Raw genomic sequence first — 17,139 nt, 5'->3', positions numbered from 1 at the left:
TAATAGCAAGGTCAAGTGGGAGATTAATCTAAGGACCTGCTGAAACCTGAAATGAAATCAAACTGCTCTATCATATGGAGAGGTGTCATCAAAGGATAAAGTGTCCTTTAAAACAAATGGTTTGTTGGAACTTGGGAGAGTATAGGATAAATAGCTAGGCCTAGGAGGATCCATGCATCCCCAATTCCCCACACTAGACTCATATAAAATTCCATTAATACTTTCTTCAAGATTAGAAGTTATAGTAGTCTGTCCCAAGTTGGACTTGCCAAGACATTTCAGTTCATGGAGGCCTCACATACGTTTAAATCTGTAGTAACTGAAGTCAGTACAAAAATTTTCCTTTTTTTTTTTTTTTTTTTTTTGGGGGGGGGTGTGGTAGGGTTGGAGAAGTTAGAATTGATTTAAGAGTCCAGTAAGAGTGCAAGAGCAACTTTGAAAAAGATGCAGACTTGAAGATCTTTCAGTGACAACCAGCTGACTGGATACATGGTCCAATTTTTCCTGATTAAAAAAGCTTGTGAACCTCTGTTCTTTACTGGGTTGTCAAAAAAGATTTCCTTCTGGATCTGCAATGCTGCATTGTAATTTAAATTATGGGAAACTGAAATTATGCACAAATGACAAAACGCACACACACATTCTTTACTGGGTTAAGAAATTTTTCCTTCTGGATCTGCAATGCTGCATTGAATTTAAATTATGGGAAACTGAAATTATGCACAAAAGCTCACACACACACACAACACAAACAAAAAGAAGAGGAAAAAAAAAACAAACAAACAAAATGAAGAAGAGAACAGTTTATACACACAGATACAGCTTGAGATGACTAATTAATTATATTTGCCCAAGTTATAGAAGCTGTCTTCATCTCTTCTCTGGCATTGATTTCGGTCAATTCTGTCATCCCAAGACTAGGATTCAATGAAATTGTCAATCAAATCCGAATACTTTACCTAGAATATTGACTTCCTACTTCAATTGACCTCCAGAATGATTATTATCTTCTCTTTGGAGAAATTACTCTAGGCTAAAAAAGGTGTTCAGAATGCTCTATCTTTTGTTATCCATTTTAATGGACTTCAAATGTATCGCAAATCCTTGTCAATTCTAAGAAAATTACCAATGGCTGCCTTCTTGACACGATGTGGAGTTCCATTGCTAATTGAATCCCAGTAAACCAAAAGTCTGACCTGTATGAAAACCACAATTTTGGAGGACAGCCAGTCTACTAGAAGGGAGCATGGCTACTACACTCAAAAAACAAATGATCAGAGATACATCTTTTTAGTGCCGGAATATTATAATCAGGTTTTGCAGGGTGCAATGCCACAACCACATGTGAACTAACACATAAAAGGAGAAACAATGTCTTTTACTTAAGGGCAGAAATTTTGTAAGAACATGGGCCGCAGCTGCTATCAACCATGTTTCTGGTTGGATGGGAAGTGGGATTGAGATTGAACTCGACAGTTAGAGCTTAATAGCACCATACTCATGCCCATTTCAGATAACTTCCCTGTACATATAACCACCATGCAAACCTAGTCAGCTTCTCTTTGGAAGAGAACCTCTTTTTAATCCTCTTCCCAGCACTAAAAAGGCAATTAATTATATGAAATGCAATCCAAAAAGAATTAATTAGCGACATATGGTTTGCACTTTGGACAGAGTTCTCAACACTTTATGGATAACAAAAAGAACCAAAAGGTCTTTAACTCACAAAAAGATTTGAGTATGAATCATTTTCTATAAATGAACCAACATCCAATTAAGCAGGTAGATATCTAAATAAAAAGGGTAGATTTGCAACTGACTCATCTGCAAACACCTTAATGGCTCTACTGTTATCATGCTATTCTAATTGACATGATGCTGTGTCTAACATGGTTGTTGGGTATGGTCCAAAACCAAACATACCCCTTCTCAGACCTCTAGTCATTTCTGAAAACACTTCCATTAGCTCCAAATTTCCAAAAAAACAATAGCTAATTCAAGCAGTTCCACCACCTCCTTTTTCCTCCATCTGATGCAACTACCCGATGTTGTCCAATAACTCGGTTAGATACCATCTCAATTTCGCATCTTGTACACCTTCATTAAATCAGGAACTATGTCCTTATACTTCTCCACATACTTCTGCAAGAAATTTTTCTCAGACATACTCCATGCAGTAACCAGAGTTGGCTGCTCTTTTGAAACCAACTCTTTTGACATCAACATCTTCCATACCTCAAATCTAGGAATAATCCTTTCTTTAAAGCTGAACATTAGAAGCTTTGGATGTTTTGAAACATTTGAAGCATCCCAATTGAGCGCATTTGCATAGAAGTCCATTCCTAGCCTCATCTTCTTCATTGAGCATGTCATGAAAACAGGGAATCTCCTAAAAGCAGCAAAAATTTGCTCTTCAGACCAGCCCAAATCCTTCAATAACTTAATTTTTGTCTGCCAAGTAGATTTGCTCATCGAAACCAAGGTATGAATTCCAACAGTAAACAATTTTGACTCAGGTTTGAAGCCCAACCCCTTGAGGGTCTCAACTACTTTTTTCATGTAATCGGGCTTCATCGCCAAATTCCCTGGCTGATTCATCATCAGGTAAGCAATTCTTGAGTCGGGCACATTTTGATTCCTCAGGAAATCAATGTTGGGCAGCAGTCTTCCCCCAGGATTGGCTAGCCATCTTGAGCGCTTCAATGTTTTCGACATATTCTCACCCGTCCCAACATAGCTTGTAATGACCTCAAGGCTGGGAAGTATCTGGGTTCTTAGGCCTCTAGTTAGGATACCTGGATTTGAAGCAATCACTTCTGCGAGTTCCGAACCCGATAGACCCAAATCTTGGAATGGCTTTAACTTGGGCTTGAGGGTTTTATCCACAGAAGACAATAACAGTCGGGGCCTCAAGGAGACGAGCTTCATGATGTGGGTTCTTGAAAAACCAATGCTTCTAAAGAACTTGAGCACAGAATCCGATTTCTCTGTGTTGAGGAAACTGCGATGAATTTTCTTGGCTGCAGAAACAGCAGTTTCTGAGGATAACCCACATGAGTTTATTAGGTAATCTACGATCTGAGATGGTTGGATTCCGGATTCTGAGATGTTAGAAAAGGATTTGAGGAATGGGTTTTCAAGGACACATAGATGCGTCCTTGCATCTCTACTGACTAAATAAAGAAGCTTTATAACACAAAAAGAAAGCATTGGTGGGCAAATTACCTCAAATTTGTCGAATGGGGTGTTGCTGCTTATCAACAGCTTCTTTGCTTGCAAGATTCGGACATTTTTTTTCCGGTATTTTCTCCTATTAACCCATTGATAAACCCTAGAGAAAGAAACGAGGGAGAACCTGTGCTGTGCAAAGTGGGAAACTGGGGTTCAACCGGTACATATGATGGTTTGACTTGAATGACTGAACCAGGTTAACCGTTGGAGCTGACGGTTTGACCGGCTTGATGGTGAAGAAAGCAAGCGATATTGAAACAGACCAAGCCACTATCCTCCTCATAAGCCTTTTTCCCACACGGGGGAGAGGAGAATTCCATGAGTGTTCTTCGAATTCGAAATTCAACCACATAGACAATGTATTTTCTTCTCTTCATCTCTCTTGTTTGTGATATGAGATCACATTTCACATCAAGATTTCAATCAAATGGTGTTTTCTCTCAATAATGATGGTCAACCCAATATAATGCTAACAAAGGGGATGAAACTAAATCAGGAAGAGATAGGATCTCATTAGGATTACACTTAACATGTCATGTGTCAGCTCAATGCCACATTCTCAATGCACTATTTACTAATACATACACAATCAAATATGTTAATATGAAATCTCCCAGTTTTAATAGCTAATTACAGATCAGTCCTTCCATAATATAATATCACATAACAGAATATATAGGAGCATGTATAGAAATAATAGGGGAAGAAATTCATGCACAAGAGATTCCTTTCATCGAGGATACATCAAATAGGGGGTATGGTTTTGGTATTAGAAAGGGGCTTTTGTCCCCATGTAGCGGTTTGTGTGTGACTGTGCATCATGCGCAGCTGTGCACAAAATCTTTTGCTTAAATAATATTAATTTTTAAAACCTTGTATTCAATTTTTACCAAAATACCACTAGATTCGGATTTGTGTCCAATCAATTACAAACATTCTCTCTTCAGTGTTGTCCCAATTAGGGTAGTAGATTCTATGTTGGATGTCTCTTTCAAATACGGCCAAACATTGTGAATCTAGTACACCAATATATAGTCAGTGAGACACCAACTATTGGTGTAGATCCAATATATAGTCAGTGAGACACCAACTATTGGTGCACTAAAACTCACAATACGTAACCACACCGATAAGGACCCCTCAGCTCAAGGGACCAGCCGTGCACTACTCACGAGAATTTCATTCTATATCTGACAATAATGACCATGTGAAATTCTCGTCTGATCGGATTTAATGTACACACAATATTTACACTCGCACTTATGCCCTGGAATCTCCATTCCTAGGTACATACAGTGCGCAACCATATGAACAGGATGTCTAGTCCCATCCCTAGTCGTGAACAGTTTTAGGTTAAAAATTAAGGACTACCAAGACTCGTAAACGAATCCCAATAATTAAATAATTTAATTTAAATAATCAAGTTTGTGGACACACTTGCAACAATCTCACACTTGTACATCAAAGCCAATCAATTTGTCTCACATGTTCTCAATATGCATACAACAACAAACAACAAGTCAACAACCATAACCTCATCCCAACTAAATGGGGTCGGCTACATGGATGATTTCAAAACATAGTAGGGAAAACTGAGGTCTTCACGACGGAAAATGCAAGTATGAGGAATAAAGAATAAAAATGAAGAAAATAGTTAAGAGAAGTGAAAAATAGAAAATGAAAGTAAGAGGAAAGAGGATAGTCTAGAAACTCAAGAAAATCTCAACTACATGGTGTCGACAATATGGATCATTGCCCTCCAATAGGCTCTATCTGAGCTCATACTTGGCACAAGGCCCAAACTATGCATGTCATTCTTCACAACCTCTCTTATGGTCATTTTAGGCATGCCTCTAGCTCTTTTAGCTCCTTCAATCGGGATCAGATCACTCCTCCTTATTGGCGTGTCCCCAAGCCTCCATTGGGCATGGTCATACCACCTTAGACGACATTCTCGGAGCTTGGCACTGATCGGGGCAACTCCCACGTCAGCTCTAACGTGTGCAAGTGCATGAGGGTAAAATGCACCAGTACATGCTAACGTGCATCGATAGACCATGCAAAAAAAATGTTAGAAAAAAAGAGGAAACTACTTTGAAAAATTAGAAAATGATGAAAATACCCTCGAGCTCAGAATTTCGCCAAAAAATTAAAGGAATCATCGAAATTCTACAAAACTGAGTCTACAAGTCCTCTTTGGCCAAAAGAGGTGACTTTCTCTCCCCTCCCTCATTTCATTTACTTATTTATTTAATTAGTTAAATATTCCATTTATGTTGTTATAGTGCCAAATATTATATAATGTTTCATTTTATGTTGTTATGGTGCCGAATTTTCTGAAAATATTCTAAAACTTTGCATTTTTTGCCGTTAAAATGATAAAATTCCTGCAAAATGATTTTCTCAAATCCCCTTTTTAGGCATTCATAATGCCAAGATTAAGGTTTCCAAAATAAGCCAATCTCCATGTTTTATGCCATTATAATGCCTACATTTCCATAAAAATAAAAGAATCTCTTTATTTACATACCTTGTACATGTTCCTTAGGAATGGTCTAAATAGAAAGTTACCGACCTTTTGGCTGGGGTGAGGTTGGATGCGTAAAACCTTCCCTACACGTAAACTTGGCCAAACCCAGTCTCCAGGCGAGATCAAAAGCCTTATCCATTATAGTCATTCTCTCCCCTCTCCAAGGGGACCTAAAACATATGACGACCCCCCAGTCCACTTCCAAAAGTCCTTCTTTCTTGTGCTGGAACCTGGCATTCACCCTCCCAGAAGTGATTATCGCTAAAACAAAAAAAGACATCTGGAATTGTTGCCCTATCCCACAAAGGAAAAGTCCAAGTATAATAATCTCCATCTCATATGGCGGTGGGGGCTGCGTCCCCCTCTCTTTCGTCGGTTAAGTGCTGGATGGGGAATGATTCAGTCAGCTATGTCCCTCCCGGCTTCCCTGTCACGTCCGAACATAATCAGAGAAGACCTACCCAAGCACCACCTTGTGATCATAAAGGTAAATATCCCATACAATCACAGGAAAGAGTACAAGAAAGAAAAGAACTGAAAAGAAATAACAAAGGTGAAAAGACAAGCAAAGACAAGCACAGCAGGGGTGGGGCGTCCTTCTAAACTAGGGACGCATTAAGCCCAACTAGGCAAACAAGTTTGGGTAGGGCAACTCAAGGTCCGGTGGAACGATGAGAACAGCAGACACGGGCAATTATTCACCAAAACTGCGAAGGGACGGTGCGTACACAAAATGGCGGCTGTTTTTGTTGATCATTCTTCTGTAACTATTATACGCAGGCGGGTTAACAACCAAAAAATGATAGTGTAATGCGAGCATTTTTTTTTTGTCCTTTTGTTTATGTCTCTTTATCAGGGCCCTTGGATCTTAAAGGGCCAACCAATTAGTAAGTCACTCGGCCCACTTTTCCAGTTCATGTAAGAACCAGTATTCATCTCCCTGCCAAGGGCGAGTCCAGAATGTCTAGTTTGGGCTCCCAACGAAAGAAACTCTGGTAAAGCAAGAATAGTTATAAAAATCACTCTTTAGTGTGATCAAGTGATGAGAAAGAGGTAAATAGGAAAGTTGCGGTAGGTGCCAGTCAATAGCTAGCACCTGCAGCGAAGGGACACTGGGAAAGCCCAGCAGAACCAGTCCAGTGCCACAGATTGAATGTGTTGTGTCATCGAACCACAAACCAAAATGACATCCTACTATCGGGGGGTTTGATTTACTACATAGGGTATTGACAAAAAAGAAAAAGAGGAGCAGTGAAATGGAATTGTTGGCCTCGCCGCTATCGCTCCTCGGTAAGATGTGGGAACCTGATTCGAAACAAAGGATATGCCAGGTGGGATAAACCCTCCTCTTCCCTTCCTTTCCGGATCAAGGGCCCGTTTAAATTTAAAAAGTATTGGATGACTTCGTAGATTAATGCCTCAGTCCCTTCCAAAGATGCTTCCGCCTCGAAGAGCTATTGACCACAAAATGGAGTTGGAACTAGGCACGAAGCCTCCAGCTCAAACACCATATCGCATGGCCCCTCCAGAGTTGGCAAAACTGAGAAAGCAGTTAGATGAACTTCTTGAAGCAGGATTTATCAGGCCGCCTAAAGCTCCGTTTGGTGCGCATGTATTGTTTCAAAAGAAAGACGACGGAAGCCTTCGGCTGTGTATCGACTACTGGGCACTCAACAAAGTGACGGTGAAGAACAAGTACCCCATTCCCCTTATTATAGGTCTTTTCAATCAATTGGAGAGTGCGAGATATTTCTCGAAGCTGGACTTACACTCGGGGTACTACCAAGTTCGAATAGCAGAAGGGGATGAAGCTAAGATGACATGTGTCACCCGCTATGGTGCCTTCGAGTTCTACAATGTCCCTGCAGCAGGAAGAGGCACTTGTCATTTGAAAGGAAACGCCCCCACCCCAGAAGGGCGCCCTCGCTCTCTTGGCAAAATGCTTCGAAAAGAAAGAAGAACGTCTCGCCAAGGCCCCGGCCTCCCCCCTTTTTTTGCCCGTCGGCCGCCTAGTTCGTTCTTCCATTTTTAGATATGGATAGAGTCTCGCTCCGGGGGAAGTATGGATTCTTTAGATCTAAAGAATCCATGCAGCAAACTGAAAAAGCCTTACCCCTATATAAAATGGCGCTCCTGCGCTCCAGCGAAGAAAACTACAAGGGTGGTCAGAGACCAGGGTGAAGAAAGCCCCAACTCTAAACCTTCTAAGGGTGCCATACGGATAGGAACCTCTGTTTGGGTATACTGTTGGGATAAATAGCGATGCACGATATGAGCCCGGAAGTTGCGTTTATGTCATCTCTTGCTACGCATGGTCCTGAACAAATGGGGTAGCTCTAGGAGAATATGATCTCGCAGCAAAAAAGCCGGCATGTAGCATATTCTACGGAGTCCCCTCGACTTTAACTGTGCTCTCCCTTCCTTCTCGTTCCCCACGAGTTGCAATGCTCCCGAAAAAAGCCTTTTCTCAGATGAGATATCAAATCATTTACTCCCCCTTTACTAGTAAGGGCAGGAAAAGGATGAGCATAACTGGCATCGACAAGAGAAGCGGTCAGTCAGGTTTAGGCGGGTTGGTACTGAATCAACTAATGAGTAGGGCGGAGCCCGATTGTAGCAATCAAATCTTTCGAAATATTAATTGTAGCGTGATAGCGTACAATGGTTGCTTTCCTATACCGTTCCATTCATACGAACCCAAGCCAATCCGATTTAGGCTTAGGACCCTAGATCCTTATCTAGGTACCAACTCCCAAAAATAAAAGAAAACCAATCCCCTGAAAGTGTAAAATCCTTCCCTTGCACGTACACTTCCCTATGGGGATCGATACTCATTCCTATGTATTAGTTGCAATATAATTGATGCCCAAAAAATCATTTTCAGATTGCTTATGTACTAAACTTAATGAACTTGCAATAATAAAGTCCCTCAATGGTAATTTTGTAAAAAATTGCATCATGAGCCAAAAAATAAAATAAATTGTATCACAAAAAATCCCTTATATGACTCTTGGGTTTCAAAACAATATAATAAAACAACAAATTATATAATTCAACTTAAATTTATGTTCTCATGACGTTTCGAATCATCATGGGGTGTCCAAAATGTTATAACTAGGTTGCATTCAATGCCTTGGGATAAAACTTAATGTCATGAATTGTACGGCACTACAGAGCATGTCAAAATATTTGGGGTTGGTTTAAGAAATCATGAAAATGGCACTTGTGTAGCATTTATAATGAAAGAAATAAACAAAAAAGTATTATGTCACCCATGCTAGGATAGAATTATATTCCCACATAACTCAATGGAAGCACAGTATTTATACTCATGAGTAAGACAAAAATTGTCATCCCACAAATACAATATAGTAGGGAGGAGGATAGAATTTTGCCATGTCCTCCTAGGTGATACACTTAACAAAACCTTTATGAGAACCAGAATCGGTTGTGAAGTAAACTAGACCAAGTTGATTCGAACCATATGGGCCAAATAGTCAACCGCCATCAGGTCGGGTCACTAACTTGACCTAGATGGGTTGAACACTCTAGAAACTGGGTTGGTTGTCAGGTTAACTTGACCCACGAGGCATTTTAGCATACTATTACAACGCATGATAGTGTAGCTACCCTATACACGCTTACGCTTAATGCGGTTTAAAACTGAACCTTCTTTTTAAACATGTGGGAGGGGAATCAAGAGGGAATATTCCCTCATCCCCTCATCGTTCAATGGAAGACAGGATCGTAATGTGTTTTGTGAAACTAAAGGCGGGCCGTCGGTGGCTGTTGTCGACTCTTTCAAAGGCCGATGACTCCCTTCCATAACCTGACGATCTTGATGCCGAAAACGCTACTTGAACCCAATGATACAACTGAGTTGCAGATATAAAAAATGACACTAGTGGTGGCTTTGATGGCTATTAACAGTGTGACTGAAGGCTGGTGAGGCACTGCCACCTTCTGACGACCCTTTAAGAAGGGTCAATTAGTCAAAAAAGGATATGTATGCCTATCTACAGAGACCCTGATCTACTAATATAAAACCGCCCTTGGCAATCGTTTCATCAGTTGCCGGCCACTGGCCAAACCATAGATTGTCGAAGACTTCCATTGTCTATATAACCTCCATCGACCCTTAGGTGTGGGTACTAAGGCCGGAGACACAAGGCCGAACACTAGTGACCCTACAGTACAAAAACCATTCCCAATTATAGTTGTGGCCTTTGTTTGGCAGAGTTGGCTGTCAGTGATGACTGCTGCTGGCAAAAACCACCCGAAGATCTTGATGTTGGGTCCAAATGTCGGAGTTCCTTAGCCCAACGACCCACAAAGACATTATTTTTTAGATTCTCGATTTGCAATGTTTTTTGTTATTTATTTTATTTTAAAGGCCATTAATACAACAATAAGATCTCCATTTTCTTTTTTGACAAAATTAAAGGCCAAAAAATTTAATTGGAATGAACAAAACGTCCAAAGTTGGCTTTGATACCACATGATAACATTCAATCATTCAATGTCGCGGAATCAACTAGAGGAGGATCACCTACCCCTATCTAGATTGTCACCTCCAGACGTTGCTATCCAACTCTGATGATCCATGTATGCTCCGACGAAATTCTTCACAATCCGTCAATGGCCAACAGGAGTTTGTGTGTGACTTCTCCTGTCTCTCACAAAGTTACAAACATTGAATGGTAAAAGTGTTGTAAGTCTAAACTAAAACTTGAAATCCCATATAACTCAACTACTTGGAACTCCTTATCATCAAGGGAGTTCCATTGGTTATAATAATAACCACATGCTCTTTGCCAATGTGGCAATATGGACCACATCAGCCAACATGAAGAAGATCATATAGAAGAATTATTGAACAAAAACCTCTATACACTAAAACTAAAATTTGACATGGTAGTCGTAGAGAGAGATGGTTTTACGTTTGAGGTGGTGAAGACGTTGATAGCGCATATGAGTTGCAAGGACGATCGGATAGAGCAGAGTATTTAAAGAAAAGGTTGTTAGAATTAATTCGATCCGAATAGGGACAAAATCCCACAAGCCAGGATCTTCATAGGGCGTTCAAGAACACAATCAAATAAATAATAGAAAATAGGGATTGAACCACCAACCTTGTTTTGCATCCATAGTGACGATGATTGCAGCGGAAAATAAAGACCAAAGATCTAGGTGCTTCCCCTCTATTCCCAAAGTAACTGGCTTGATGAGAATACCGTATGCACAGGGATGATGAACACTGAATATCTCCTTCTCTGCCCATAATGCACTCCTCAATAGAGATTGAGAATAATTAGTTGTTATGGGTAGAGGGGGGATCTAGCTCTCTTTATGTAGTAATTCTTATAGGGTCTGACTCATCATAGTCCTAATAGAAATCTATTTGGCCCACACTAAGTCAGTCCACATTAGACTTCTAATACAATTTAATGATCTCTCTAATTAGACAAAACTCTAATTAGTATGATTTAAGATATTTAATATTAGTCCTTATAATATTAAATATTAATCTCTATAGGATTAAAATTCTAACAAAGGCATATAATGCAAGAAGAGTTGAAACTTTCCTGGTCACAAGGTTGTAAACACTGAATTTTATCACCCCCCGGCGATGATGACAACAGGACACGGACAGACATCGGTATCTCTCTCAAGAAGGATTCTTGTCCCCACATCTAAGCCAAATCACCCTAACATCCCTAAAATGACTTATAAGACCCTTTTACCAAATGCTGAAGGAGGTACTGCTTACCTTCCCCAATAGAAAATTTTCTGAAGAGTCAAAAGAAAAAAAAAAACCCAAAAAGAGCAAGCCCATGGGCCCAGACACACCTTGAACCCCAAAAATAGCCCATTTGGGCCCAAAAGGTGAAATGAGGGGGACCACACTGTCCACGGCCCTGTGGAGGTCCCCCACGGCAATGGTGTATGGAACCACGCCGCTGTGGATGATTACGATGTCAGCAAACTGACGTCATCCATGGCGCCATGGAAAAGTCCTCCACGGCGTCGTGGAGGACCTATCCAGGTCAGAAGGGTGGAACACCCCCACTATAAATAGGAGGGTCCCCCTCCCCTCATTTTATGGATTTTCGGGGTAGGGAGACCCTTCTAGTGTGAGATCCACCCCCTTTAGCCTTGATTTTCGAGAGAGAGAGAGAGAGAGAGCAAGGCTCCTGAGTGTGGGTAGATCTGTCGATTTCCCGTTCGATAAAAGAGTAATTTTATTTCCTCCTAGTCATTATCCCATCTGTGCACGGATAACAAAAGACTCTTTTTATAGCCGTTATTCTGTTTGTATACAGATAACAAGAATCCCTTATATAGCCGTTGCTCTGCCCGAAGTCTGAGTAACGAAACCCATCCTATATAGTCCTTACTCTGTTCGACAAGAGAGAGGCAAGTCGATCGTCCATCTCCACCTGAGCCGTGGGACATCACATATTTCGTATTTGGTACATTTTCATTTATTTCTTGTATTTTTTGACAGGTATTTGTCTCTTTCTTTCTTATTATTTTGGCATAATGTCGACAATTAAAGTAATTCACTTTAGTGTACATAGTAAATGAATTTTCATTCTTTGTCATGATTAGTGCATCATAACTTAGGCTTGCATGTTAGTATAGGATATATATTAAGGGGGAATATTAAAAAACAAGCATCTAGTCGAAAGACCGATTTATCCGGGCGAGGTGGGTGCCTAATACTTTCCCACTCTCGTAACCTGACTACTTACCCTGAATCTCTGACCAGACCATATGGAATCACGTAGTCCTTTTCACTAATCCTGGATGGGCCTACACCCATTGGGTCTGAGGCCCTAATCCTAGGTGGCGACTTCATTTCTTTATGACGCATGATCCCAATACCAATAATGATATGTCAGAACGATATGCCGTTATTCATCAAAACCAATCACTATCGCCATAAGACTGAGGAACCCTCGTCCCAAGGACCACGGTACTTACAAAGGTGAAGATGGTGAGATTAGTCGGGTGGACAACAAGGGAAATTCAAGGGCAAAAATGCCCCCCTCCCCCCCAAAAAAAATCAATGGATAAAGAGTAGATAGGCACTGTCTTAGGGCAATTTTGCAATACACATCTTTTATTTTAGGTAATATAAACCAAAAGACCCGAAGCCCATTTTGGATAAAATGTAGCAATTTTTCCTAAAAACAAAATAGGGTCAGAGTTCTCTGTGGGGAGCATGGCCCTTGTACGTGCACAGAGTCAATGAGAACGCATGCATTGGCATCATGGGATGAGATTTCCACCTTTTATGGGGGTGGAACAGTCATTCGCCCCCTCTATGTCTGGGCCCCACAGAGAATTTACAAAATATATATATATATATTTAAGGATCATAGTCCAATGGGCAGGTTAAAACTGGGCGAGGATTTATCCGGCCCATGGTGCCACTCCTACAACTTTTCTACCCATAAAGGACCTAGTATTATCATAATACAAGTTATCATATTTATTTCAACAACCATAATCATAAAATCAGAATTACTTTTGACCTTAGAGATCTCCACCATAGTCAGCGTTGAACGGGTAGAATACAATTCCCTAATGTGCCCCACAAATCTCAGATGATGTGCGTATAAACAAATGAGCAAATTAGACATAAAAAAAAGGCAATCCACCTATCAAATATTTAATTCCAAAAAATATTTTATTTAATTATATATAATCAACACTTGAGAAACTTAAAAATAAGAAAGGACAAGCATGCCATGTGAAAGAACACCTTTCTCAATGATACAAAATGTGAGCACAATACTTTACTAAAGATAAACCTAGGAGAAAGGTTGTATATAGTATCGTTTTCTTCTTGAAAGCTACATCTCATATTTAATAATCTACCCACCAATAGCCAACCATGTTATGTGTGTGTGGGTGGCGTAGGAAACTGACCGATACAGCCATGCCAACCCATCTCCACACTCAAACCCTAAAACTCCAATTGGGCTTTCTTTTCTTAAAAAGAATGCTTTGTAAGTTTTTAAATTAAGGGAACACGTTATTTGTCCACGAACTGCAAGAAGGATCAATAGGGGCGGGATTTTCATCTTTCATGGGATGGGATAATTAAAAAAAAAGGATAAAATATTATTATTTGATCGTATGATTCCTGTACCAATGTGAGAGCCAATGAGAGTGTGCACAAAAGCATCAACATAGATGAAATTTTTTATTTCACGGTGAGTAAGGAGGTAATTTTGCACGTTTCTAAGTCTAGACACAGGGGCCACACGACTGGGTAGCGTTATTTTTCCCTAAAAATAGATATTACAATCAATAATTCAGTTGATTAGACTTTAAGAGTGTTAAAATATCTCATCTTTGATATACTTTAATTACACTAATGATGGTGTGAAGCAAGATCAGTCCAATTTTGTTGCCTTGTACATAAAAAGGAATATGAATCTATTTGATTGATAAACGCAAGTGAGAGAGAGAGATGCTAAGAATCAAAAGGAGGTCCCAAGGGAAATGAAGAAGCATTTTTTCAGAAGGGGTAACAGGGAAAGAGACAAAGAGCCACCACATGCCAATAAGGAAAACAGCCAAAAAACCCTTCGCTCCTCCTTCCCATCCTCTCCCAAGTTCCCCCCCCCCCCCCAAGCCATTCAAAAAGACAAAACATCATAATCTTTTCACAACCAGCAGCTTAATCAGCTCTAGTCTCAAATGCTTTCTCTTCCCAACAAATTCTTCCCCAACTTTACAACCAAAAAAGAAAACCCTGTGTATTTAGTGTTTGCCCATCTCTCTCTGTCTCTCTCACCACAATTTTGGTTCACTAAAACAAATCTAATTTTCTCCAACGAAAAAAAAAAATATACTAATCTCCAAAATCCATTTCTTCCTCTCAATATTCAATAATCTGCACAAAATCACACAAGTTCCAATACAGAACATGAGAAGACATGAAAAGGAAAAATAATGAAAGGAACCCATCACAACCCCACCTCTCCCAAATCCCAATTTTCCATACTCACCATCATGTTTCTTCATCAAAGATCTAACGAACGTCAAGCATATGACTAAAAATCCCAAAGCTGCTGCCCCTCCCACAACAATTGCTATTGTCTTCCCTGTATTTTGCCCTACACCTACTTCATTCAAAACCATGACAGATTCAAAGATCCATTCAGGGGAGAAGAAAGGGAGAAAAACAAAGAGACTATAAGGAATCGAACTTGGCAGAAAGCCATGAGAGACATTTACCTGAAGAAGATTTCCTCGAGACTCCATTTGGTTGGTAACTATAGCTTATAAAGCACATCTGAAGATAAACTTGACCAGAAATGGAACTTCCACATTCAACTTGAGCTTTCTGCACAGCAGTTTGCACGCATTTTTCACAATCTGAACTCCCCAAATCCCCCTCACATTGAGCCAACATATACACCGATTGATAACTCGTCATGTAAAACCCATTATTGCTCGCCACACCACTTTCAAGAACAGTTAATGCCGTGTCTCTCCTCTCCTCAAAGCCGACCCCTGCAGCCTCAGAAGCACTACAAGTCTTGTAAAGCATCTCCACACCAGAGACTGCGGGAAACCCAGAAACCTCATAGAGCAAGTAACAACCGTAGAGCTGAACCCGTGCGGCCACGGCACTTCCGCAAAGTTGATTCGCCATATCAGGGAGCTTACCCACACAGCTGTAGCAATCATTATTACTGAGATCTCCTCTGCATTGAAAGAGACCAGAAATGGTGACTTGGCCTCCACCTGTGCTGGTTTTGAAGAAGGCCTCCTTGGAGGCCTGAGCTGTGAGAGAAGCGAAAAGCGCAGAAAGGGATTGTAAATAACTAGGGTCCGAGAATGACTGACTTGCACAACCCTTATAAACAAAAGTAGTGATATCTGAAGCGGTTTTCACAGATGGGAGGAACTCAAAACCTGCTAAGAGGAACAGAGTGAAGGAGAAGAGGAAAAAGGGTTTTGCAATAAAACCCATCTGCAAGTGGCTTCGCTCAAATCATGGTTGGTTTCTTGATTGATTTGGAGAATTGGGTTTTATTAGAAATGAGAAAAGGTAGATGGGTTTGTGAGTTTTCTTGCAGAGGGATCTCAGCTCTGTGCTTAGTTTTCTTTCTATTGGATGGTCTACCTCTGGCTAACTTTGAAGATGCAGAGATATGGGTATCTTTTTTCTGTATAAAGGTGGAGTTGTTAAAATAATAATGTAAAAATATTAAAGTAATGTTATTCATGAAAATGCTTAAGTTATATTTAATTATCTTTTATGGAGAATGAGAACAACAGTACCCGTCCATGAAATTATTTAAGAAACAGAGGAAATATTCTCTTAGCAAGGAAGGCGTGGTAGAAGGGTTGGACAGGGAATCTGATTTGGTGGGACTTGGGAGGGAAGTGAAATCAGAGTTGTTTGACCAAAGGAGCTCTTACTTGAATTAGGGTTTGAATTTGAAACTCCCAGTATTTAGATTAGGAATTCGGAATAGAGTTTCCATTTTGGAATGAAAGTGTTTGGTGGATCTTTAGGTTATAAGAAATAGGTGTGAGTGCCATTAAATCTCTAAGCACCGAGTTTTCCATAAACCATTGTGAATAGGAATCCATCACTATGGGACTTCAAATGTGTGTGAAAGAGTATGAGAGGGTATCTTGTAGGGATGTAAATCGATCGCATGTGATCGGATTTTCTTTGTTCGGATACGAATGCGAATTGAATTCAGATTTTTAATTATTTGTTTACAATTTTAATTTATGTAACTCAAACCTTCCTCCCCTAGTAAATACGGTTCACTCCCAATCCATGTTTTAGTCTCACAATTCATCGCATCAAATCACTTTAAGGAAGGGGGCCAAGGCCCACATGTTATTAAGGCGGTGAGGGAGTTTCATCCTTCACGTATTTCAACGAGTCTTCCAATTTGAAAACTTATGGTGAGGCAGTTACATTCCTGTAACCGATCAGTCTCATCCCTTATTGTTCTTATTAAAGGGACGAATGAGGAAGGGAGTTACACGTACAAGAAAAATAAAAAAGAAAAGGAAAATCCAGTTTCGGTTTTGTTACTGCGAGACCGATGATCTCGTGAGTTCTTGTGAGCTCTTTTCGTCTGTATTATATCTTAGGTGCTCAACATTTGGTTTGGTATTTTGAAATTTATTGGGGAATTGTCATATTAAAAATTTTAAAATTTTCTTTTGATTTTGATAGTTTATTTATCTAAAATTTTAAACTCAAGACTTCTCCAGGTTTGCTTTCACAAAGCAAAACAATCACTTTTAGTCTCACATTGGATATAGGCTTGTAAGTAATTTGGATTCAGTTCGGATACGGATCAGATATTCTTGGTCGAATGCAGAAC

At 40.0% G+C, this 17,139-nt stretch overlaps 2 protein-coding genes across 3 annotated transcripts; both read right to left on the bottom strand.

The window, feature by feature from the left end:
• Window positions 1–2,076: 2,076 nt before the first annotated feature.
• Window positions 2,077–3,210, bottom strand: LOC122668299. Its single transcript, XM_043864885.1, has one exon. The coding sequence runs from the start codon at window positions 3,208–3,210 to the stop codon at window positions 2,077–2,079; it is 1,134 nt and encodes a 377-aa protein (XP_043720820.1).
• An 11,207-nt stretch (window positions 3,211–14,417) lies between these two features.
• LOC122669120 (plasmodesmata-located protein 2-like) lies at window positions 14,418–15,940 on the bottom strand. 2 transcript variants are annotated; one of them, XM_043865798.1, is made up of 3 exons: window positions 15,017–15,940; window positions 14,788–14,904; window positions 14,418–14,672 (listed from the first exon to the last, which is right to left on the bottom strand). In XM_043865798.1, the coding sequence occupies exons 1-3, from the start codon at window positions 15,756–15,758 to the stop codon at window positions 14,665–14,667; spliced, it is 867 nt and encodes a 288-aa protein (XP_043721733.1). In that variant the 5' UTR covers window positions 15,759–15,940; the 3' UTR covers window positions 14,418–14,664. The 2 variants fall into 2 exon arrangements, with proteins under 2 accessions (XP_043721733.1, XP_043721734.1); XM_043865799.1 differs by having other exon boundaries at window positions 14,788–14,901; window positions 15,017–15,936.
• Window positions 15,941–17,139: the final 1,199 nt, after the last annotated feature.

The sequence above is a fragment of the Telopea speciosissima genome, chromosome 7 (genome assembly GCF_018873765.1).
Source record: "Telopea speciosissima isolate NSW1024214 ecotype Mountain lineage chromosome 7, Tspe_v1, whole genome shotgun sequence".
NCBI classification, from domain to species: Eukaryota; Viridiplantae; Streptophyta; class Magnoliopsida; order Proteales; family Proteaceae; genus Telopea; species Telopea speciosissima.
The sequence above is the reverse complement of the archived record's forward strand: the minus strand, read 5'-3'. Positions and strand labels throughout refer to the sequence as shown.